Below are 23,201 nucleotides of genomic sequence, written 5' to 3'. Positions count from 1 at the left end.
AAGAGGGCAACGCGCAAGTGCTTAGCGTCGGGAGCCGCGGTGGACGCCGGGAAATGGAGTCCCCGGTAGGGAGAAACTGGCGAAACTAGGGAAAGCCGAACTACGAATCCCAGGATGACCCGCGCACGACCCTGGTGTCGCGAGGCCCCTGAGGGAGCCGCTCGGGGGCGGGGCGCAGCAAGGGGCTGCCAGGCTCCACCGGAAGCGGAAACAGTATCGCGTTCTGGGCCAGGAAGCCTGGGAAATATAGTCGTGTGATTCCCGGTACCGTGGGGTCGAGAAGGGCGGGGAGAAAAACAAGGCTGCTGGGGTCGTTTCCTGCCGCTCCCCTCACACAGCGAGCCTCAGGCCCCGGCGCGGCTCCGCTTCCCAGGGCATTGACCTCATCCGCTCCAGCCAGCCTGGTCCTTATCGCCTGTCGAGCTCCTTGCCCGAGTCAGTCCGCCAAGGAGACCCCCGAAGGGGCCAATGCTTCACCCTGGGGTTTGGGCTCCGGAGGCGGGAGGTGAGGCCGGGTTCCGTGCCGAGGGACCTGGGTAGGGTGTACTGGGCTGAACTGAACGGCGACAGAACCAGGACGGCCCCGTGCGCTAACCTGAGGTGGCGCCAGCCATTCTGCTGCTTGTTCCCTTGCACTTTTCCATTTCCTCTTAGGGCTTGAACGGGGCTGCTGCAGGCGCTAAGTGTGACCTTCGAACCCTGGTCAGAGTAATGGTGAGGGGCTCTGAGGCGTTATTTCTTTTCACGGTTTCTGGGCATTCTCCACCTCAGGGCCTTTATTAACCCCGAGAGAGGTTTCCCAGGGACAGAAAATGAGCTCGGAGCCGGGGCCACCTTGAGGGAGGCGAAGGGCATTGTGGGGGCGTTATGTAAAAGCAGCACCCCAACCGACGGACCCTTCTCGGTCCTCGCGCTACCTGGGCACGTGGTGCGTTGCGCGTGTGGTATTGGAACGATTCCAAGGCGGGAAACAGCCCGGCGCTTGCGCGCGCCTGCGCCCTCAAGTAATTGCCCCCAAGCCACGCATGCGTCTTTGTGCCGTGTGACTCTTTGTCGACTCCTTCGCTTAGAGTAGCGCCATTTTGCAGTACGGAAGCTACAAACCAACACAGACTGGAACCTCTCCCTGAAATCTGCTTCCTGCTTCCGGAGAAGTGTCAAGTCTGTCAAAGTCTTTTTGTTTCGGAAGACGTTACCCGAAATAGGATCGAGGAAGATTTAAAGACCCAGGCTGATTGTTTTTCTTAACGGTATGTCTTACGCGGTGGTAAAGTAGCCTCAGAGAGCCTATTATTTATTGTTGATGAGGATGGGAGTGGGGGCGGAGCGCAGGACCTCTGGGCAGCTGTCTTACGGAGACTTCTTTGTTAACCCTTACTAAGGGGCACGGTCTGTTACTGTAGGGTTTCCTGTTTTTCCACATGATCTATGGTCCTCAGGCCCTGCAGGGTCCTAGGTTGTGGGGTCACTTTTGGGTTAGGAGGGGATTTTTGACGCTAAGGATACTTTTCCTTCTCCCAGCAGGTGTCTGGCGGTGGCTCTGGTCACTGCAGGACCACCAGGGGCTTGGCTTCCTTGTCTCATCCTCCCCCTGCCTAGTCTCATTTTCCCAGATCTCCCAAAAGCCATGTCCGGGGCCTCCCTCATTAACTTTACCCGAGCCACTGACCCCAGTGATCTCTGGAAAGATGGGCAGTTGCAGTCACAGCCTGAAGAGCTGAAGCCCACCCTGGATGGAGCTGCAGCCCGGGCTTTCTACGAAGCCTTGACTGGGGATGAGAGCAGCACTCGTGAACCCCAGAGGGCTCAGCCTGAGTCTGCCAGTAAGACAAAGAGGAAGAGAAGAAGAATGATGAGGGAAGCTGCAGCAGGAGTATCAGGAGGACATGGACAAAGGAGATCCCTTGGGGCAGAGGACAAGATGACCCACCAGATACTGAGAGCAGCCCAGGAGGGGGACGTGGCAAAACTAAAAAGACTGTTGGATCCCCATGAGGCAGGGGGAGCTGGGGGGAATATCAACGCTCGAGATGCTTTCTGGTGGACCCCCCTGATGTGTGCTGCCCGAGCAGGCCAGGGGGCAGCTGTGCGCTATCTCCTGGGCCGTGGGGCTGCCTGGGTGGGGGTCTGCGAGCTGGGTGGCAGGGATGCTGCTCAGCTGGCAGAAGAAGCGGGCTTCCCTGAGGTGGCCCGCATGGTCAGAGAGAGCCCCAGAGAGACGAGGAGTCCAGAGAACCGGTGAGGGGAAGCCTTATCTTCCGTTGTGTTCTTTCCTTCCTACCTACTCCACACCAGAGGCCCCAGAACAGAGCTGGAGGATTGGTTCTCTCCCCTGTCCTCTAGTGTAGGCTAATAAGGCAGTCTGGTTACGGACATGAGCTCCCTGGGTTTATTATTTTTTATTTTAAAAATTTATATATTTACTTTTTAGTTTTTATATTTGTATTTTATTTTTTTATTGAAGCATAGTTCATGTATGATACTATGTAAATTACAGGTATACAATATTAGTGATTCACAATTTTTAAAGGTTATGGTCCATTTAAAGTCATTATAAAATGTTTGCTATATTCCCGTGTTTACCCACTCCCTGGGTTTAAATCCTGACTGTACTTACTTGGGCAAGCAACCTAATGTCCATGTGCATCAGTTTCCTCATCTAAGAAATGGAGCAATAAGAGCACCTTTCTTAAAGCGTTGTTAGGATTAAATGGGTTAATATATGTAAAGTGCTAGAACAGTGCTTGTAGCATAGTAAGCACTATACAAACATTAGCTATAGTAATTATTATTATTCTTCCCTCACCCAAGAGCCTTGTGAGGCCTTTTAACCTTCTCTTCTCCCAGCTATTCCCCTTTGGGTTCCTTGTTGCTAAGTGGGGAGGAAGGCAATTTGTTCCTCAGCAGAAATACTGGAAGGACCCTGTCCCACCCTGCCACCCACCTCTGAGGCCTAAACCCTTGTGCTGCCCTTAACCCTTTCTCTTTTTTCTCTGCAGGTCCCGATCCCCCTCTCCCCAGTACTGTGAGACTTGTGATGCCCACTTCCAAGACTCTAACCACCGTACATCCACTGCTCACCTGCTGTCATTGTCCCAGGATCTCCGGCCCTGCAACCTGCCCCTTGGGGTGCCTACCTCCAGCCCAGGCTTCAAGCTGCTGCTGAGGGGGGGCTGGGAGCCTGGAATGGGGCTGGGACCCCGGGGCGAGGGCCGTGCCAATCCCATCCCCACTGTCCTCAAGAGGGACCAGGAAGGATTAGGCTACAGATCAGCACCCCAACCCCGAGTTACACATTTCCCAGCTCGGGATACACGGGCAGTGGCTGGGAGGGAGAGAGCCCCTAGGGTGACCACACTGAACCGGAAGGAGGAGAGAAGGCAGGAGGAGAAGGACAGGGCCTGGGAGCGGGATCTGAGGACATACATGAACCTTGAGTTTTGACCTTGGCAAGTTCTGACCCTGGTCTGCTGCTGAAGTCTGAACTTGGGCCCCTGACCTAGGCACTTGGGCTTCTACTTCCTGGGGTCTGCCCAGGTTCCAGACCTTCAGGTTTTGATCAGTGGGCTCTGCCTTTGGGAGAAAAGAGGCTGAGAGTTGAGAAATAAATCAAGCTTTTCCCCCTCTTTGGTGTTTTATTCACTTTTCTGGAAGCTGTTGCAGGGAAGCCAGACAGGCTGGGGGCCACATAAAATTCTACCTGAGCCAGAAGAGGCAGCTCTGCTAGGTGGTATGATAGGGTCACTTCCCTGCCAGTCTGGTTCGCTTCTAGTCCCAGCCACTGCCCAGAGTGCCCCACCTATTTTTTCAATCCCTGAACCAGGAATTACCCATCTCTATGCAAGTCTAACCTCCCCCAGAAGGCATCCCCTGCCCACTCCAGCCAATTCAATCACTGATTTCACAAAGTTCATATACTATGTGCTAAGAATGGGAGTAAGAGACTTTCCCAGTCTTCAGGTTGCTCACAGCTGGAGGAGACAGGATGTGATCAAATACAAGTGATAGAGGAAGTCAGGGAAGGCTCAGAGGTGATGAGGGTGGGTAGGGTCTTGCAGGAAGAGGCCAGTGTGATAGGAGGGCCTAAGGTTATGCAGCCTGTAGGCTATTAGCTGAACTGGGACCAGAACTCTGGCCTCCCAAATATACACTTTAAGCCAAAGTTCTTCGTTTTGATACCTGAAAACTGAGGGCAGGAAGCACATCCTATTTGTCTACACTTGTCCTTCCCACACTTCCTCTCCCGCTCCTCCCTTGTGCTGCTCATACTAGGTGCCAGGCACATGAAGCGCTCACTGTCGTCAAATCCAAGAGGTAAAATCCGTGCATGGAGGAGCAAGGAAGGGCTACTCAAGTCCCAAGCCTCCTCTCAGCTTTCTTTTCCGGAAAATCCTTTCATGAAGTCATAAACAAGAAAGGGGGACTAAAGCGGGCGGGCGAGTTTAAGGGAACACTGGCGTCACGGGGGCTCTAGACGACGAAAAGAGAAAGCTGGGTTTACATTCAGGCGTTGGGTCCCTGTGATCTTGGCTCTGCGCCCCGCGGTACGGCCCGGTGCGCACTGATGGCGCGCACAAACAGCGCGGGCGGGGGGCGGTGGTGGATCGGCAGGGTCCGCCCCGCGAGCTTCGGGCTCCGCCTCCGCCTGTCCCTCTAGTCCCGGTGCAGCTGCTTCCGGGCTCTGCGGCTCCGGGCGGATCTGCGAGGCCGCGGCCCGGACGCTGGGCCCGGGAGGGGCTGCAGCGCCTGGACGCCTGGCTCCCCAGGCAGGCCCGCGCTTTGCCTCGCAACCGGGATCTCCGAGGACATCTCCGGCCTGACCTCGCGGAGACCGAGTCTCAGCTGCGTGCTCAGGGGCCGGCGGGGCCACTTTATAGGGTTCATAGCCCTCTGAATCAAGGGACGAACGTTGCTGGCTGGAGTTTGCCGGATACCTCTTCCCTCACTCACCTAACAGGAGACTTCTTCTTGAGCTGCCTTAGGGCAGCAGTTCAGGACTCTCCTGCTCCGGAGCACCTAGGACCCGGGGCCACCTTCCTTCTTTCCTTCCTTCTTGGATGGAGCACCTCCTCCCCAGTTTCTGGGGCACCTTGGGGCGTAGCCTTGGTGAGTGAAACTTGGGGTGCTGCCTGCTGGGAAAGAAACCTGGAAAGCAGGGAGGACAGTGTGGGGGTGACCCAGGCTTTGTCAGATCCTGAGACTTTTGGAATCTTGTGTGTTGGGTGGTGGTGGTGAATGAACTTGGATGTGCCTTCCTTTACCTCAAAACTGTAAAGGAAACAAGCCGCTTGACACACTTGAGGCTGCATGACCATCCAGGGAAGTGGAGAGCCACTTCTGAATTCAGAGTAGGACTCACCAGCAGATACCTGTTCTTCTGAGCCTGAACAGACTGTGGCTTCTGAGGAAACCCTCAGCCCCCAAACCTGAGAGTCTAAGCAGTGCCAGGAAGCAGCCCCAGAATTTGGGGGCTCATTACACACCCCAACCATGTTCCTGCGACAGCTTGGTGGCTGGCTACCTCGCCCCTGGGGCCGCTGGAAATCAACGAGGCCTGACCTGCCCGCCCCAGAACCCAGACGGATGGACAGCTCCTCTGAGAATTCAGGCAGTGACTGGGACAGTGCCCCAGAAACCATGGGAGATCTGGGGCCTCCCAAGACCAAGGACTCAGGTGCACAGAGGAGCTCTGGGGCTGCTCCAGAACCAAGCAGGGAGTCCCAAGTTGAGCAACTGGGGTGCAAAAGAATGGATTCTCTCAAGTGGGACAAGACTGTCTCTAGCACTCAAGAGTCTGGGAGATTGGAGGCTGGAGAGACCATTCCCAAACTAGGATGGGATCCTGTGGACTCAGGTAGCACCAGGAAGCCTGGTGTGTCCCCTGAAGAGGGACTGAGTCCCCCTGGGCCTGAAGCCCCAGCGGAGAAGCCTGGCCAGCGTCAGAAGCTGCTGGGTTGGCTGCGGGGGGAAACAGGTGGGGGAGCAGGGGCTCCCTACCAGTACCTGGGGGACCCAGAGGAGTGTCTGCAGATCTCCACCAACCTGACCCTGCATCTGCTGGAGCTCCTGGCCTCAGCCCTGCTAGGGCTGTGCTCAAGGCCCTTGCGGGCAGCCTTGGACGCGTTGGGCCTGCGTGGACCGCTGGGCCTCTGGCTGCATGGGCTACTGTCCTTCCTGGCTGCCCTGCATGGGCTCCATGCCGTGCTGAGCCTACTTACCGCTCACCCCCTGCACTTTGCCTGCCTCTTTGGTCTTCTACAGGCCCTGGTGCTGGCTGTCAGCCTCCGGGAGCCCAGTGGGGATGGGGAGGCCACTGACTTGGAGGGCGAGAAGTTGGGGAGGGAGGGTGAGGAGCAGAGGGGAGACCCAGGAAAGAGGCTGTGACCACACGGTGGGGTGTGGCCCAGGGTCCCACCCTCAGTGGGTTGGGAGCAAGGGTGAAGATAGTGTGGGGACATGATCCACATTGTAAGCACAGGGACCTCAGGGATGGGGCAGAAACCCCGGAGTATGAGGGCACAGAGCTCCCCTTCACACACAGCAGAGCTGTTTAGGGTGTCTGTGTTTATGGACAGTGGGGGCATTGGCCTTGAATTCACCAGCTATTGTTAATTTTTGCTTTTACATTTCTCCCACTTCGTTTTTTTTTTTTTCCCACCTCCGCTTTTTAAAAACCAAAAAAAAAAAAAAAAAAAAAAAGTGTGGTGGTGGAGAATAAAGACTAAAGGGTCTTCTCTACCTTTCAAAACTCTCCAGGGGTGGAGGAGACTAGAGGCAAGACAGACAGACCTCTGGGTGGTGTAAGAGAGTGGCTGAGAGACTCAAGGGATCCTGTGGATCCTGGGATCTGTGCTATCTGGGGAAGAGTGGCACTGCTAGGTGGGTGGATTAGGGGGTCTGGATGGGGTTCCCACAGGTGATGGGGAGCCTGCAGGGGGGATCTGGGTGTTCCTAGGAGCCAGAGGGAGTGGGGATGGTGCTGGCAGTGTTGGCAGGAGGGCCAGCTCAGAGGGGCTGGCAGCTCATAGGCAGCATGGGGAGCACTGGAGTTTGCAGACCCCACTGGGGGGCTGGCTTTGCTCACTCAGCAATAAATAACTGTGTCACACCAAATCCTAAATACACCACTAAAAGTGAGAGTTACTGTCGCTCAGTGTCCTTCCTGACGCCGTCCAGCTGGGGGCTTAGGTGGTAGAAGGTCCAGAGGGAGTATTGAAATGGGGGGAGTGGGACTGATGTTGGGAGACAAACCCCCAGATGAGATGAGGATTGAAAAATCATCTTTATTATTCTTGAAAGGGAGTTAAGAGTCTCCAGCTTCTCCCCCCACCACAATCTCAGTTCCCACTGTATCCATCTGGGGGGCACAGATGAAGCCACAGGTCAGTTACTGGACAGCTCACAGGTCTCTGGTGGGAGGAGGGAGAAAAAAAGAGGATGAAAAGGAAGGAGACCCAGGGAGAGAGGCAAGGTTGACGGTAATGGGATGAGGAAGAATGCACTGCCTCATTCCCCCATGTCAGAGAAGGGGTCTCTGAGGTCTTTTTTCCCTACAGACCTCTGCCCCGTCTGACCCTCTGCCCCTTTTATCCACTGCAAACTCAGAAACCTCTCTTTTGAGTATCCCAGAGCCCATCCTGGCTCCCTGTGGTGCCATCACAGTCTGTGACACAAATGGAAGTGTCAACACAGCCAGTGTGATGATGTCGGCCTTTGGCCATGCCCCCTGGTGACATCACTTGAGTCCCTTTCATCCAGCACTCACAGAAGACTTGGTGAGTCCTAGTTGTTTTCTGTGGGACTCTACCCCCTCACCTTGATTCCTGGGAGTCAGTAAGAAGGCCTTAAAGTCGAGGCAGGAGGTCAGGGACTGGAATTCCTCCACACACTTCTCGGGAGGGTGTGGTGAGCGATCTGGAAGAGCAAGGCCAGGCCCGTGAAAGCCCATGCTTCTCAGCACCGCCCCTGGTGAGGCCCTCATGGAAGCACGCAGCCCTTCCTGGGATGATGTCACGGAGCCCAGAGAAAGGGGCTCTCTTGCCCCCCGCCCCCGCTTCCCCCCAGCGCTTCCTGCCTGGCACCCTCACTCACTGTAGAGAAGGAAGCGCTGGTAACCCTGGCCTGTCTCTTTCAGCATGATTCCGCCTGGGCATGCGCTGGAGAAGAGCTTGGTCTTCATGTCAGGGCGGCCTGTCAGGGTGGGTGGGGAAAGTGTGAGGACAGAGGTACAGAAGCAAGCAAGGCCAGGGGGCTTGAGGAGAGTGAGGGCTGGAGAGAACCAACCTTCGGTTCTGAGATGTGTGCTCCCCTCAGACAGGTGGTAGATCCATTTCCGGGGCGCACAGAGCCCATTTTTCCTGCAGAGGTGGTGGTGACAAGGAGGAAAGACTGAGTGACACCTCAACCACTCAGTACCAGCCTCTATTTATTCCATCTTATTCCCTCTAGAAGCCTGGCTCCCCTTGGGTTTCAAGCTACCAAGGGATGGTTAGGTCCCTATCTCTCCGGAGGGAAACTAATAGAGCTGTTGAACTCAAGTGGACCAAGAATAATGGATATGCCAAAGAGCCCAGCTCTTTGCGGGTGGGTGCTCACAATTTAGGCAGAGACTGTACCTACTGGTGCCTCTGCCTCCTCACCACTCACATGCGGATGGTAGCTCGAAGCTGGAGCTGCATGGGGGCAGAGCCCACGGCCATGTTGAAGACAATGTTGTCCACAGGGTCAAAAGTCGCCAACTCCTCCTTGGTGGGAGCTGCCCCTGCGATAAAGTACCACCGGCCCAGGTGGGGCTCTGGGAACTGGAGAGACGACGAGGGGAGCAGAAGAAGGTGGGTCTCACTACAGAATCCATCCAACCTCTTCATCAGTCAGAATGACAATGCTTAGGGGTGAAGGTGTTGGCTGCCTTTTTCCAACTGAGGGTTGGATCCATGACAAGGAGTCATTAAATGACTTTTCCTCTTTGCCCCTCCTCAGTAAACCCCACCTCCCAATTCTACCATGTCTTCACATTGATGGCCACAGTACTAATATTTTTTTTACTTCTTGCTTTCATCATCACAACACCCACATCCTCTTCCTCCCTTCCTTTCCCAGTGTGGCTTTTTGGTCATCCTAGGCCACTTCTCACGGCCTCCACAACCCCCAACCCGGCAAAGCTTCCCACATTCTCAGTCCATACCTCTTTCCCATCTACTCCTTCAGTTGTCAGTTGACTGTGCTCAGGGCACTGGTAGATGGAGTTAAGGAGAATGCCATAGAGGTAGAGTAGAGCTGCCCAAATTTGGTGGAACATCTTCAGGCAGGAGGGAGCTGGGGGTCTGCGTGGAGTGGCTGGTGCCTTAACTGCTCTCCCCCACTGGCTGCTCAGTCCACTCTGCTTCCAGCCCCCTTGCCTCGACCCTTGACCCTTTCACCTGCTAATGAGTAACTTCAACCTTGTTTTCCAACCCAAGCCTGGATTACTTACAGTGTTTGGGACTTCCTCCCTATCTTCTAAATGCAACTACTCCACAATACATCCTGGCATGTCCAGGGTCTCCCAGGAATTAAGAGAGCTAAGCCCTCCAGGTAGGCCTGTGATCTTTTAACCCATATCTGAGCTGGGATATCTGCTGTGCTGTGCAGCAATGAAGAGAAGTGGATTGATTCTTTCATTCACTCACTTAGCAAACTAAGTGTTTTTGAGTTCCAGCTGTTGGTCAGGAACTGGCTAAGCCCTGGGAACATAACAATGAATAAGACACAGTCCCTGGCCTTGAAGAAGTCAGTCTACGGAAAACTAGCTGTGTAAACAAATCATTGCAGTACAACCTGGTAAGTGCTTTAGAACAGGTATGAACCAGGTGCTGGGGCATGGTGGATGGGAGGCTTTCTCTCTGAAGTTGTTAATTGGGGAAACAATATGTACACCCCCCAGAAAAGTTTGCTGACACATGAGTTCATTCACTCAATGTTTATTACTACAAGTAAGAGACTACATAATCTAGTAGTTAAAGAGAACAGACAGTGATGTCAGGCAGAGTGGGTCCAAACACTTAACTCTACTTATCGATCTTGGATAATTTTATTAATCTTTATGCCTGTTTTTTCATCTGTAAAATGAGCAAATCATCCATCTCATAGGATTAAAAGAGCTAATGCACATAAAGCCCATAGCAAAGGCCTGCACATAAGTCCAAAGTAAATATTCGCTATAATTAATAGTAGTGTTTGTAAAGTACTTATTAGTGTCTGGTGGGTATTAAGTTCTCAAGTAACAGGAGGTAGGGAAAGAATTGTCAAGAGGCAGTCATTGGGTATTGAGTGCCAAGTGGGTGGAGCAGTTAATGTAATGGAAGGTGTGGGGCTTCTTTTATATATTATTTATAACCCACAGACTGCCATAAAGGTTTGTTCTGAGAGGTGAGGCTTGCTATGCGCTTGCGAGTTAGTCAAAAGAATGAACTTTGGATGATGGGTATATGAGGGTTCATTATTACTGTTTTGGGGTAATGTTTGACATTTTTTATTAAAAAAACTAAAATACAAGTTATTGGGGCAGTAAAGTGGAAGTGATTGACCCAAGGGAGTCTGGTAGGCCTGAATTTGTCAGTTCTGCCACTTACATTCGCCTAGGTGTACTCACCTGTAAAATGGATGTAATAGTTATCTCAGATGTTGAAAGCCTTTTAAATATGACAGTACGTGAAACCCTCAGCAAACTGGCTGGCACAAACTAGGGGCTCATGTACAGGTGCTTACTAGAACTCTTAACTGAAACAGTACTGGGACTTAAGTATAAAGTACGAATCCCAGAAAGGATGGGCACCAGAGGCAGGCACACTGGCAGCAACGGGTCTGGCTGGAGTGGCAGCACCGCGGGGCCCAGGCCCCTGCCCGAGGGGCTGGGGGAGAAGAGGACAGAGGGACGGTAATCCCCCCGGACCTCCGGCCCGCAGAAGCCCTTAGGCGGCCCTTTCAATTCCCCAGGGTCAGAGTCTTGTGTTTCGGTCCAATGTAACTCCATTTGCTCCCAATTCCCAAACTCGGAGGCGTCCTTTTTTAGACAAAAGTCCTGAAAGGTAGTAAATCCTTCGCTTCTCCAAAACATGGCGTGTCCCCTCGGCCGCACACCGCCGGGGAAGAACATGGCGCCACAAAACGCCCACCGGGCAAAACCGAGGTCAAACCCAACGACGCCACCGCTCGCAAATCAGCTCGAGAGCCACCTCCAACCGCTTATGGAAAGGGTGACTTCCGGAGGCGCCGAAGGAGTGGCGCAACGAGGACGATGGTAAGAGGAAGACAGAATTCTAGGTGGCCAGGACAGTGCCGCCTCAAATTCTCTGCCGGCCAAGATTTTAACATGGATTAGCGAGGCGCAATCCCCAGTCTCCAAACTCCAAGATCCATATAACTGTTCAAAGCCGCTCTCGAGGCAGTCGAAGAGTCCCACCTGATAATTTCTTTTCAGGCATTTATAGCGGCCACCACAACCCCCTACTGCTTAAGCGCGCGCACGTAAGAAATGGACAGCACCGGCGGGGGTGGGGAGATGCCTAAGCGTGTACGCATGCGTAGTGCGACGCACGCAAGCGCAGTACGGTCCCCCGGGCGACGGCGGCGGCGGCGGCTCTTCGGGGTGCTCGGCTCCCTCCCATCTAGGCCGGCCCCGGCCCGTTTAGCCCCCAGGAACTCACTTTTGGGGCCGCGGACTTTCTCGTCGTGCCCCACAAAAGTAAAGCTTGGGGACCTGGGGGGAGCCGGAAGTACCGCCTCGCGATCCCCAAATACTGTCGGAAACGGAAGTGGCCGTCGGAGGTAGGTTGGGGGAGGCCGGAAGTGACGGTACCGTGGGGAAGTCGGGGGCGGAGCTGAGGGGTTGTGGGGTGTGTGTGGGTGTGTTTGGTGTGTGTGGGTGTGTGTTTGGTCTGTGTTGGTTGCGTCGCTCTGCTAGAGCACCGAGGGTAGGTGGAAGAGGGAGGCAGTCAGCTAGCAGATCTGGCCCCCCGTGAGTGTCCGTCATTTCGGGTCTGTCGTGACTTAGGCGGGTTCGATGGGCGTGGCGTGGCGTGGCGTGGCGCGCGTGCGCGAAACCACTTTCTCCGCAGAGTCTGGCGCGACCCTCGGTCTCTCGTTGTCCCAGGGTTTGCCGACTTCTCGGGCCCTTGTCTTATCGCGACCAGTGATGACACTGGTCTTGTGTTTCCTTCCTTCCCTGCTTCCTAGCCCGACTGGCTCTCCCTTATTGTGATTGGCATCGTGGAGCCCCTCCCACCTGCCGTCCTCCAGCTCCCTGTGCCGTCGATCTCTTGCCCTTTGTGTTTCTCTCCCTGTGCCCCGGAATCTGAAGGGGAATGGGGGAGGGTGTGAGTGTGTGTGCCTGTGTGAGAGAAACTCTTTAGGTATTGGGGCGGAGTCTCGGGCCGGGGAGGCTTCCGGGTATATAAAAATCTGCTCTGGGCGACAGCGGACCTCCCTCATAACATTCTTCCTTAGAGAGCTGTCGGCCATGGAGCCCAATGATAGTACCAGTACCACTATGGAGGAACCAGACAGCCTGGAGGTGCTGGTGAAGACCCTGGACTCTCAGACCCGGACCTTTATTGTGGGGGCCCAGGTGAGACCCCAGTACTTCTGGGAGACACCCATTAACTCTTCCTCTTATAGGTTCCTTATTCTGAGAGAAGAGCCTAGTTTTCTGGTTTTCAAATTTTCTTTCATTGATTCCTTCGTTCATATTGTAGCCAGAACATTTTCTGATGTTTCCTCTTTGACTTTTGTTGGGGAAGGCAGATTTTCTTTTGCCTTCCTCCACCTGGATAAAACTCAGTGCAGAGGGAAAGAAGGAAGGAAGAGTCTGTATTCCAACATCATAGATGAACCCCAGCCCAAAGGGAGAGACATGGCTCCTGCCTTTGGGAAAGGAAAGAGAACACACAGACCTAAAATACAAGTGTGTCTTAAAAACAAAAATTGGTGAGGTCTGTACTGTGTAGTTAAAGGATAGAAGTCAGATCCTGTAATGTTTATAATGCAGGTGGAGCCCTAATAGACAAAATCGTGAGGTGGTTGATTTATAGTTTTAAAACACGGTGTTACATGTATTTAAGGAAACCATATAGGCTGGTGTGATTAGGTGTATGTAAACAGTTTGGTACTCCTCAAGATTCAGTTGTCTAGTTAGGAAAAACGTTTTTCTCATTTGCCCCTTTTTCTTTCTTCTTGCTTGAGTCTGCCTTCCTTAATCTGATTTTCTACTCCATGTTCTTTGTCACTGCTTTTATCTTTGAGACTACGGTGTTGGTAACGTTCTGTGTTTGGGGAGGGGTCACCGGTATCTTTAGACATGTACATTCCTTTGGGAGCCAGGCAGAGAAGGAGAGAAGAGAATGTCAGTTGACTTTTCTGTTTTTCAGCCCTGTAGTTTTCTTCTAGGCCTATAATGTTAAGTTCCTTATGTTTATTGTAAGTGTTTTGACAGGTGTTGCCTTAGTTCAGGGCTTTGCACAATAATTACCTCACAATTAAGACAGGCAGGTAGTGATTTTATGATGGGATGGTTTTTACCCCTCACAAGTCAGTTGTCCCTCTGCTGTCCTTCCTTTTTCTTCCATTCCCTGATTCCTATTTACGTCTCTTCTTCCTTACAGATGAATGTAAAGGAGTTTAAGGAGCACATTGCTGCCTCTGTCAGCATCCCCTCTGAGAAACAACGGCTTATCTACCAGGGGCGAGTTCTGCAGGATGATAAGAAGCTCCAGGAATACAGTAAGGGGGTGGGGGAGGCAGTTCAGAGCTTGCGGCTGCTGTTCAGAGGGATGAGCTGAGGCCGTGGGTTTGCCTGATCATACAATGTTTCGGTGTGTATCTCTTTTTCTGCAGATGTTGGGGGAAAGGTTATCCACCTTGTGGAACGGGCTCCTCCTCAGACTCAGCTCCCTTCTGGAGCGTCTTCTGGAACAGGGTCTGCCTCAGCCACCCATGGTGGGGGACCCCCGCCTGGTACTCGGGGGCCTGGGGCCTCTGTTCATGACCGGAATGCCAACAGCTATGTCATGGTTGGAACCTTCAATCTTCCTGTAAGCTTGTGTTTCACATGGGAGGGTTTTTCTGGGGGTAGTTTTGGTTGTGGTAGCAGTCAAGAGCTTATAAGACAGGTGTCTCAGTCTTTAGATTGGGTTTGGAGGGCCCTGTGGTCTGATGATGGCCTCAGTCTTTGAGGAGATGGGGGTGGGGCTCCAGAGAATCAGTTGGAAGTGCGGGGGCCTTAGTATTTGACTTCTCCCAGAGCAACTTCCCTTACCCTTTCCCCAGAGTGACGGCTCTGCTGTGGATGTTCACATCAACATGGAACAGGCCCCGATTCAGGTATCACGGGGCCTGGGAGGGTCAGGGAAGGGGATCTGGGAGAAGGAGGCCATGAAGTGGGGGTGGATCTGGCTGAGGAGATGGCTGGGACCTGGTTTAATAGGTGGTGGAGCTTGTGGCTTATCTTAGACCTGTCCTGATCTTCTCTGTCTTGTTGTAGAGTGAGCCCCGAGTACGGCTGGTGATGGCTCAGCACATGATCAGGGATATACAGACCTTACTATCCCGGATGGAGGTGAGTGGGCAAGGCTGGCTAGGGTCTGTCTGTCTCACCCCATCCTCCCTACCCCTTTTCTCTTGGCTCAGGGGTGGGGGCATGACTGGCCACATCCACTGGATTCTCCCCTCCTAATCTAGTCTCTTTGCAGTGTTCATTCTTTGGGGCAGAAAAAGTATCTTTGTGAGGCTGTTTCGTCCCTGCCAATCCTCTGAGTATCGGGTATCTGGGCAGTTTGTTGCAGACTTGTCAGATGATTCTCACGGCATGTTTTTTCAATTAAATACGGATTCCATGCTTTTCTGTTCCTCGCTTATCATATTTGATACTGGGTGGGATGGCCTAATTTTATTAGTTTGCGTTTGCAACCAGTGGCCTTTCCTTCTTTTCTCTTGGAGGTTAGGAAACCACAGGCCATACTTTTTGTTAGTAATTTGTTTGCAGGTATCATAGGTATTCATCACGCATCTAACTTGTGTAAGTCTTAGGGAGCTGCTAGGGAGTCAGGTACAGATGCAGAGCCCTGCCTTCAGGGAGCCGAGTTAGCGCATTCTCCACTCAGTCTGCTTTGACCTGAGTAATTTTCTGCTGCTGTCTCATCTTGCCTTTGGTGTCCTGACTCTTCCCCACCTTCAGTGCCGAGGGGGACCCCAAGCCCAGCAGAGTCAGCCGCCCCCACAGACGCCAGCTGTGGCCCCGGAGCCAGTAGCCTTGAGCTCTCCAACATCAGAATCGGTCGAAAGTGAAGTGCCTCCTCGGGAGCCCATGGAGGCAGAAGAGGTGGAGGAGCGTGCCCCTGCCCAGAGCCCGGAGCTCTCCCCTTCTGGCCCAGCCCCAGTGGGCCCAACACCTGCCCCAGACACAAATGCACCCAAGTGAGAGATGGAGGGAACCTTTTGGGGTAGGGGTGGGTTGGGGATTCTAAGTGAAGTATGAGGACCAGGAAAGGTCTGATGGCAGAGGAAGGATTGCTTAGGGGTTATACCTGTAGAGTTAGTGTTGAGGGGCAGGGAGGGGCTCCAGTGTAGGTAGATGGGGTTAGGACTGGCCGCTGAGCCAGAAGCATTGCTTTCCCTGGGGCAAGGAAATCCAAATGGTGCTTCTTGAGCCTGATTAAGATTCTGTCCTGAGTTCACACAGGCCCCATCTGTTTTTTAGGGTTAGTGTTTTGCCCTTGTAGGTACAGGATTGTATGGTGGGGAGGGTGGAAGCAGTTTATTTTCCTCTTCCCATCTTCCCCTGGGTAAGGTTAAAGAACAGAAGCTCTGCTAGTTCAGGAAGGGATTGGGCCAGGGGTTTGGGAGGCCAGGAAGAGGTAGGGCAGATATGGTGAGGTTGGGAATCTGAGGGAAGCCTTGGCTCACTGCCCCTTGGGGTTGCCCACAGCCACCCTTCCCCTGCGGAGTATGTCGAGGTGCTTCAGGAGCTACAGCGGCTTGAGAGCCGCCTCCAGCCCTTCCTGCAGCGCTACTATGAGGTTCTGGGTGCCGCCGCCACTACAGACTACAATAACAATGTGAGCCCGCCCACCCCCTCACCCAGTACTCCCCAGTGGGGCAGGGAGAAATGCAGATCACCCCTTCCCCCCGCAGAAGACACTGCCTTCGACAGAATAGCTGCTCTTTAGATTTGGAAAGAAGTGATCTTTTTCTCTGTGACAGAGAAGGAGGATCTTTTTCTCCCTGACCTCTTTATGATGACCACTGTCACTGTCCTCGCACCCTCTTGATCCCCTCAGTGAGTTATTTAGGAAGTTTGTAAAGTAAGGGAGATTAGCAGGTGATAACTGATTCATTGTAGGGCTTATTTTATCAGGAAGCTGTTTATGTGTATAAAAGAGAATTTACTTGCAAAGATGTGGTCTACACAGAAGCTTCTAAGCATGTACTGGAAGACGTAGAGGACGTGAGAACGTGATAATTTCAAGAAGGTGCTGTTTTTGTTAGCGAGGTGGATTCTAGCCTAATGTTTTCTGCTTTTCTGTGTTTGGCCCCGGGGAGTACAGCAAGAGGGCCGTGAAGAGGACCAGCGCTTGATCAACTTGGTGGGGGAGAGCCTGCGGCTGCTGGGCAACACCTTTGTGGCGTTGTCTGACCTGCGTTGCAATCTGGCGTGTGCGCCGCCGCGTCACCTGCACGTGGTCCGGCCCATGTCTCACTACACCACCCCCATGGTGCTCCAGCAGGCAGCCATCCCCATCCAGGTGGGTCAGGGGAGCCTGGCCTGAGGGAGAATGGAGGGCTGTCAGTGGAACGATCCAGCATAGCTATTGGGCTCAAAAGAGGTTAGAAGGGGAGCATACTTTGGAAACGTGGTGACGCAGGATGAAGGAGCCTTTAGAAGTACAGTGTGTCGTGGGGTGCTCTGGGTTAGGCTCTGGTGTTTTTCTCACTTCTGCCCCATCCATCTCTATCGTTCAGATCAACGTAGGGACCACTGTGACCATGACGGGGAATGGGACCCGGCCCCCCCCGACTCCCAGTGCGGAGGCACCTCCTCCTGGTCCTGGGCAGGCCTCGTCCCTGGCCCCCTCTTCTACCACCGTCGAGTCTTCGACTGAGGGGGCTCCCCCGCCAGGACCAGCTCCCCCACCGACCGCCAGCCACCCGAGGGTCATCCGGATTTCCCACCAGAGCGTGGAACCCGTGGTCATGATGCACATGAACATTCAAGGTGAGTTAGGAACAGTCGCTGGCAGAGCAGAGCAGCGCGATGTGGGAGGTGGGGTTGGCGCTGAGGTGTGAGGGCGCCAGGGTGGGAAAGGAGAGGCCAGGGCTGATGGCGGTGGCAGGGGGACCGAGCAGAAGCTCTTCTGGTTGGTGTGGGGGGGGAGGGGCAGGAAGAACTACTTGTCCTCGGAGAGTTGTTTGCATGGTGAAGGGAGCGTCTCCTCCTTGGCTAGATGGAGTGAAAGGCAGGCTTTGTGGTCGGGGGAGTGGAAGCCTGAAGCGCGCCGATCTCAGGAGGATACAGTTAGGCCTTGGCCCCGCCTGTCTCAGGGCCACTCTCTCTGTCTCCTTGCCCAGATTCTGGCACACAGCCCGGTGGAGTTCCGAGTGCTCCCACTGGCCCCCTAGGACCCCCTGGTCATGGCCAGACCCTGGGTAAGAGTGAGGGCATCAGAGCAGGCTGAGCTCTGGGTAGAGAAGGGGTAGGGCCAAGTGGGTGGGTTGAAGGGGGTCCAGGTTCAAGGTTACATCAGACCCACCCCCCAGGCTCCACCCACATCCAGCCGCCCTCCCTGCCCCCTGAGTTCATGCACGCCGTCGCCCACCAGATCACACATCAGGCCATGGTGGCAGCTGTTGCCTCCGCGGCCGCAGGTAATGACCTGAAAGGGGAAGCCTGGGAGGTGGGGCCTGGTCCACGGTGGTGGGCATCATCCACTGGCAGGCCAGGGCCCGGCCCTCAGCCGTCTTCGGTCTCTCCCCTCTGCCACCCACAGGACAGCAGGTGCCAGGCTTCCCGACAGCTCCCACCCGGGTGGTGATTGCCCGGCCCACCCCTCCACAGGCTCGGCCTTCCCATCCTGGGGGGCCCCCAGTCTCGGGGGCTCTGGTGAGTAGGGGTGGGGGAGTTCCACTGGGGAAGAGTATGGGGAGAAAATCCTATGGTGGGGCATGGAGAGGCCAAGACTGAAAGCCTGCCCTTCTCCTCTCCCCTCAGCCGGGTGCTGGTCTGAGTACCAACGCCTCTTTAGCCCAGATGGTGAGCGGCCTCGTGGGGCAGCTTCTTATGCAGCCTGTCCTTGTAGGTGAGTACTTGTTCTTCCCCACTTCAAACTGAAGAGGTTTCCATGGCTCTGAAGGCTGATGCTGCCTTCCTGGTCTCCTCACTGGCACTTCCCAGTTCTCTCCATATTCCTTTGTTCTTGCTTTCCTACTGCGAAGACCAGAATGGAGATGCTGTGGGGTCTTGATTTTCTTGAGATTTCAACTTTCCTCTTTTGGCCCCTATAGCTCAGGGGACCCCAGGAATGGCTCCACCTCCAGCCCCTGCCACTGCGTCAGCCAGTGCCGGCACCACCAACACAGCTACCACAGCTGGCCCTGCCCCCGGGGGGCCCGCCCAGCCTCCACCTCCTCAACCCTCCGCCTCTGATCTTCAGTTCTCTCAGCTCCTGGGGAACCTGCTGGGGCCTGCAGGGCCAGGGGCTGGAGGGCCTGGCATGGCTTCTCCCACCATTACTGTGGCGATGCCTGGTGTCCCTGCCTTTCTCCAGGGCATGACTGACTTCTTGCAGGTGAGTGGCTGGCTTGCTCCTCACTTCACCCTTCCTATTCCTGGGCGCAGCCAGGCATTGGAGTCTTGTTGCCATTATATTGCCACTTGGAAGGAAACTTGGGAATTTATTGACTCAGAACCCTCCATTTTGGAGATGAGGAAAACAGGGCTTGGAGAGAGAAGCATAGTAATTTGGGTCACTGCTTTCTGACCTAACCCAATCAGAGGGAGAGAGGTAGCTGCTCAACCTGGCTCTACTCTGGAGAAGCTACAGTGTGTATTCTGCTTTAAGGTGCAAAGACCGGAATAGAGCTCCACGTCTTCCAGACCCCTGTTGATTTGTGCCTTCCTGATGCCCTTTTATGTCCTTGTCCCCATTCTCACTTTGTCTTCTGTTCTTCATTCCTTCTCTGTGGGGCAGGCGACACAAACAGCTGCTCCGCCACCTCCGCCACCTCCGCCCCCACCCCCGCCTCCGGCCCCAGCACAGCAGACGGCGCCTCCACCAGGGTCCCCCTCTGGTGGCGCAGGGAGTCCTGGAGGCCTGGGTCCTGAGAGCCTGCCGCTGGAGTTTTTCACGTCAGTGGTGCAGGGTGTGCTGAGTTCCCTGCTAGGCTCCCTGGGGGCTCGGGCTGGCAGCAGTGAAAGTATCGCTGCTTTCATACAACGCCTCAGTGGATCCAGCAACATCTTTGAGCCTGGGGCTGATGGGGCTCTCGGTGAGCAAATGGGGGTGCCTTGGCCTTCTCTAGGGAGGGGCAACCAGGGGACGGTAGATGGCCTTTGTTAGGGGTATTGCCAAGGTGGGGTGACGCTGATGGGCTGGTGGGCAGGCCAGGTGGTAAAGGCCACTGCTAACTTCTGCCCTTGTCCCTAGGATTCTTTGGGGCACTGCTCTCTCTTTTGTGCCAGAACTTCTCCATGGTGGATGTGGTGATGCTTCTCCACGGGCATTTCCAGCCACTGCAGCGGCTCCAGCCCCAGCTGCGATCTTTCTTCCACCAGCACTATCTGGGTGGCCAGGAGCCCACACCTGGTAACATCCGGGTAAATGAAGACCTTGGGCCCAGAGCTCTTCTCTGTCTCACCTTCAGTTCCTTATTCCTAACTTTGTCCGTTGCCTAAAGCTGTGACTGCCCCAGCTCAAGCCCTGGGCTTGGTGGGGGAGGAGGGGGAAGTGTCTTGAGGGGTGTGGGACTTGGTTCTAAACTTGTGCTGCTCTCTTCCCCCCACACCGCCCCCAAGACGGCAACCCACACATTGATCACGGGGCTAGAAGAATACGTGCGGGAGAGTTTTGTGAGTAACACTTCCCCATCCCCTCCTGTCCTGGCTCTGGTCAGGATAGCCCACGGCTCCCAGTCTCTCAGGGCTTCTGATTTGGGGGTCTTTGTGTGTCTTGTCTCTCAGTCTTTGGTGCAAGTTCAGCCAGGTGTGGACATCATCCGGACAAACCTGGAATTTCTCCAAGAGCAATTTAATAGCATTGCTGCTCATGTGATGCACTGCACAGGTCAGGGGCTCGCTGGGCCCGGGTGAATGGGGCATGTTGGATGTGCAGGGCTGCTGGGTGCCAGCATTCCGTCCTTATTTCTCACCCACAGACAGTGGATTTGGGGCCCGTTTGCTGGAGCTGTGTAACCAGGGCCTGTTTGAATGCCTGGCCCTGAACCTGCACTGCTTGGGGGGACAGCAGATGGAGCTTGCTGCTGTCATCAATGGCCGAATTGTAAGCATCACCCAGTCCCAGATTCCCAGCCTTTTGTTTCCTCAGGTTTCTGTTTTCTTTGGTATCCTGCAGTTTTCTTTTCTTTTTTCTTTTTCTCCAAACTGCCATCCTTTACTGTTTGGTACCTTTCGAAAGCTGTTTGAGGGTTTTGTGTTCCAAGTCTGCTTTCTGCCCCCCAGCGTCGCATGTCTCGTGGAGTGAATCCGTCCTTGGTGAGCTGGCTCACCACTATGATGGGACTGAGGCTTCAGGTGGTACTGGAGCACATGCCTGTAGGCCCTGATGCCATTCTCAGATATGTTCGCAGGGTTGGTGATCCCCCCCAGGTAAGGGACCTGATGGGCTATGGGGTCAGGGGACTCGAGGGAACTGCAGAGATCTGAGAGGGCCTTTTGTGGTGGTCTCCTTCTCTGTCCTTTTGCACAGACGCTTCCTGAGGAGCCAATGGAAGTTCAGGGATCAGAGAGAACTCCCCCTGAGCCTCAGGTACCAGGGAGAGGTCGAGGAGCCAGATAATGTGGAGTGGAGGACTGGGGCCGGAAGGGTTGGAGGCTGAGAATTCTGAAGCCTGGGTCTTCCCACTGTCTGACTGCCAGCGGGAGAATGCTTCCCCAGCCCCTGGAACAACCGCAGAAGAGGCCATGTCCCGAGGTCCACCTCCTGCTCCTGAGGGAGGCTCCCGAGACGAGCAGGATGGAGCTTCAGCCGAGACAGAACCTTGGGCAGCTGCAGTCCCCCCAGTGAGTGTCAGGAGGTGGTCCAGTGGGCTAAGGCAGCTGAAAGTTGTGGGAATTACTATTTTCTTATCTTTTCCTCCCCAGGAATGGGTCCCTATTATCCAGCAGGACATTCACAGCCAGCGGAAGGTGAAACCGCAGCCCCCCCTGAGCGATGCCTACCTCAGTGGTATGCCTGCCAAGAGACGCAAGGTTGGTTTGCCTTTTCCCTGAGGATCCTTCTTTATCCGAATTCCCCTGTTGTGCTTAGAGTCAAACTAGTTAGAGCTGGAAAGAATTCTTCCTAGTTTAGTCCCGATTTAATTGATGAGGAAACTTTTCTGGCTCAGACTTGCTCACGGTTGTTGCCCCACACCTTTAGTCTGTCAGCAGTCCTTGTCATCCCTCAGTTGCCCAATCCCCATGTGACCAGGGCCCATCTTCCTTAAGATGGGCTTCCTCTTGTGGACTAGCTAGCTGTGACTACTGGGTGGCTTGACCCATCCTGCCCCTCTTGTTTTGAAGACCAAGTCCAGCACATTCAATGGTGTTTTTGGCCAGAGCCAAACAAAATTAGGAAGGCATTTCTGCTGTCAAAATTACACATGGACTGTTTCCCTTCTCTCCGCTAGCATGGAGACTCAGTGGTTGACTCATGGGAAGGGTGAGCTGGGTGGTGGCATTGGATCTGATGTTGATCCTCTTTCCCCTTTCAACCCCATCCCCCAGACGATGCAGGGTGAGGGCCCCCAGCTGCTTCTCTCAGAGGCCGTGAGCCGGGCAGCTAAGGCAGCCGGAGCTCGGCCCCTGACGAGCCCCGAGAGCCTGAGCCGGGACCTGGAGGCACCAGAGGTTCAGGAGAGCTACAGGCAGCAGGTGCCCCCACCTTGAAGCAGCATAGGGATGGTCTAGTGGGAGGGATTGGGCTAGGGTCCCTCTTCCGTGAATCCCTTCAGAGATGAACTGGTCAGTCTGGGGCTACCACTTGGTTTTAAAATGTTGTTTTCCCCTAGGGGCATCTGGGAAGGCTCAGTGATGCCATATTGGGCTACTGGACAGTACATGGCTGGTGGGGAAATGTTAGCTCCTGAGGGATGACTTCTGTGTGCTTGCTGGGATCCTAGGGGCTGGGCCAGTACCACTCCAACCTGCTTTGCTCTCTCTCTCTAGCTCCGGGCTGATATACAAAAGCGACTGCAGGAAGACCCTAACTACAGCCCCCAGCGCTTCCCTAATGCCCACAGGGCCTTTGCTGACGATCCCTAGCTCTTTGCTCCATGGCCTTCCATCATCAGAGGACCATTTCTCCCCTCTTCCTTCACAGTATTTAAGAAATAAAGTCAGATTTTCCTGGCTCGCTCTTTTGGTCTCTAAATTGTCGTTTAGTCTAAGCCCCTTAATCTTCTACGAAGTTGGTTTTATAATTCCCAGGAACCCACCTATACTAGACAGCTTTTAACATTTCACCACGAGCAGATGTGCAGTATGATGTTTTACTGTTCATGCAGCACAAGTGTACAAGCCTGTTTTGAGGTCAGCCCTTTTCAAGGAAAACTGTGTAAATGAGATGAAAGAAACCTACTGCAGGTACATGCTAGGATAGGGCTCTCAAACCATTTAATTGACAAGCAGCTGCAGACCTGTAGTCTTGACTAGCATGCAGTGGTACCAGTGTAACTCAACCAAGTTTGACTATGGTGGAACTGGTCTACCCAGTTCAAGGAGCCCAAGTTCAAGCCTTGTGCTTGAACACGTGACAGCTATAAAGGCACTTCCTTTCTTTGTAGGCAGGACCAAAGGGACATGTGGCTGCAAATTCTCCGCTGTTCCTTTTGAGATGCAGTTGCTGTCCCTTCCCCTTTTTAGCTAGTTCGTGCTGGGCAAATAGAACGTGGCAGAAACCTAAGAACAGGTTGTAAACTTTGCAGCTTCTGCCCAGACCTCTTGGAACACTGACTCA

General features: G+C 54.1%; 4 protein-coding genes across 21 annotated transcripts; 3 read left to right on the top strand and 1 right to left on the bottom strand.

The window, feature by feature from the left end:
- The first annotated feature begins 214 nt into the window (after nt 1–214).
- Nucleotides 215–3,625, top strand: GPANK1 (G-patch domain and ankyrin repeats 1). 7 transcript variants are annotated; one of them, XM_061194945.1, is made up of 4 exons: nt 215–505; nt 1,089–1,250; nt 1,525–2,238; nt 3,000–3,625. In XM_061194945.1, the coding sequence occupies exons 3-4, from the start codon at nt 1,628–1,630 to the stop codon at nt 3,442–3,444; spliced, it is 1,056 nt and encodes a 351-aa protein (XP_061050928.1). In that variant the 5' UTR covers nt 215–505; nt 1,089–1,250; nt 1,525–1,627; the 3' UTR covers nt 3,445–3,625. The 7 variants fall into 7 exon arrangements, with proteins under 7 accessions (XP_061050928.1, XP_061050927.1, XP_061050924.1 ...); XM_061194944.1 differs by having other exon boundaries at nt 1,071–1,250; XM_061194941.1 differs by having other exon boundaries at nt 655–1,250.
- A 970-nt stretch (nt 3,626–4,595) lies between these two features.
- Nucleotides 4,596–6,469, top strand: C7H6orf47 (chromosome 7 C6orf47 homolog). Its single transcript, XM_061194939.1, has one exon. The coding sequence runs from the start codon at nt 5,491–5,493 to the stop codon at nt 6,382–6,384; it is 894 nt and encodes a 297-aa protein (XP_061050922.1). The 5' UTR covers nt 4,596–5,490; the 3' UTR covers nt 6,385–6,469.
- Nucleotides 6,470–7,286: 817 nt separating this feature from the next.
- On the bottom strand, nt 7,287–9,370 carry APOM (apolipoprotein M). The gene is made up of 6 exons (XM_061194938.1): nt 9,185–9,370; nt 8,647–8,801; nt 8,284–8,357; nt 8,092–8,190; nt 7,816–7,914; nt 7,287–7,409 (listed from the first exon to the last, which is right to left on the bottom strand). Exons 1-6 carry the CDS (start codon nt 9,296–9,298, stop codon nt 7,384–7,386), a joined length of 567 nt encoding a protein of 188 aa, XP_061050921.1. The 5' UTR covers nt 9,299–9,370; the 3' UTR covers nt 7,287–7,383.
- A 2,189-nt stretch (nt 9,371–11,559) lies between these two features.
- On the top strand, nt 11,560–22,601 carry BAG6 (BAG cochaperone 6). Of its 12 annotated transcripts, none has more exons than XM_061195977.1 (26): nt 11,560–11,805; nt 12,484–12,604; nt 13,638–13,755; nt 13,870–14,066; nt 14,302–14,355; nt 14,516–14,590; nt 15,209–15,447; nt 15,959–16,088; nt 16,578–16,775; nt 16,993–17,245; nt 17,599–17,676; nt 17,788–17,895; nt 18,018–18,130; nt 18,239–18,326; nt 18,532–18,815; nt 19,218–19,515; nt 19,674–19,843; nt 20,042–20,095; nt 20,207–20,309; nt 20,401–20,525; nt 20,705–20,851; nt 20,952–21,011; nt 21,122–21,265; nt 21,347–21,454; nt 21,971–22,117; nt 22,412–22,601. In XM_061195977.1, exons 2-26 carry the CDS (start codon nt 12,497–12,499, stop codon nt 22,505–22,507), a joined length of 3,495 nt encoding a protein of 1,164 aa, XP_061051960.1. In that variant the 5' UTR covers nt 11,560–11,805; nt 12,484–12,496; the 3' UTR covers nt 22,508–22,601. The 12 variants fall into 12 exon arrangements, with proteins under 12 accessions (XP_061051960.1, XP_061051961.1, XP_061051963.1 ...); XM_061195986.1 differs by lacking the exon at nt 11,560–11,805 and adding an exon at nt 11,879–11,951; XM_061195985.1 differs by lacking the exon at nt 11,560–11,805 and adding an exon at nt 11,893–11,995.
- The last annotated feature ends 600 nt before the right edge of the window (nt 22,602–23,201 follow it).

Source organism: Eubalaena glacialis, chromosome 7, assembly GCF_028564815.1.
Source record: "Eubalaena glacialis isolate mEubGla1 chromosome 7, mEubGla1.1.hap2.+ XY, whole genome shotgun sequence".
In the NCBI taxonomy this organism is placed as follows: Eukaryota; Metazoa; Chordata; class Mammalia; order Artiodactyla; family Balaenidae; genus Eubalaena; species Eubalaena glacialis.
This window is presented reverse-complemented; position numbering and strand designations above follow the sequence as displayed.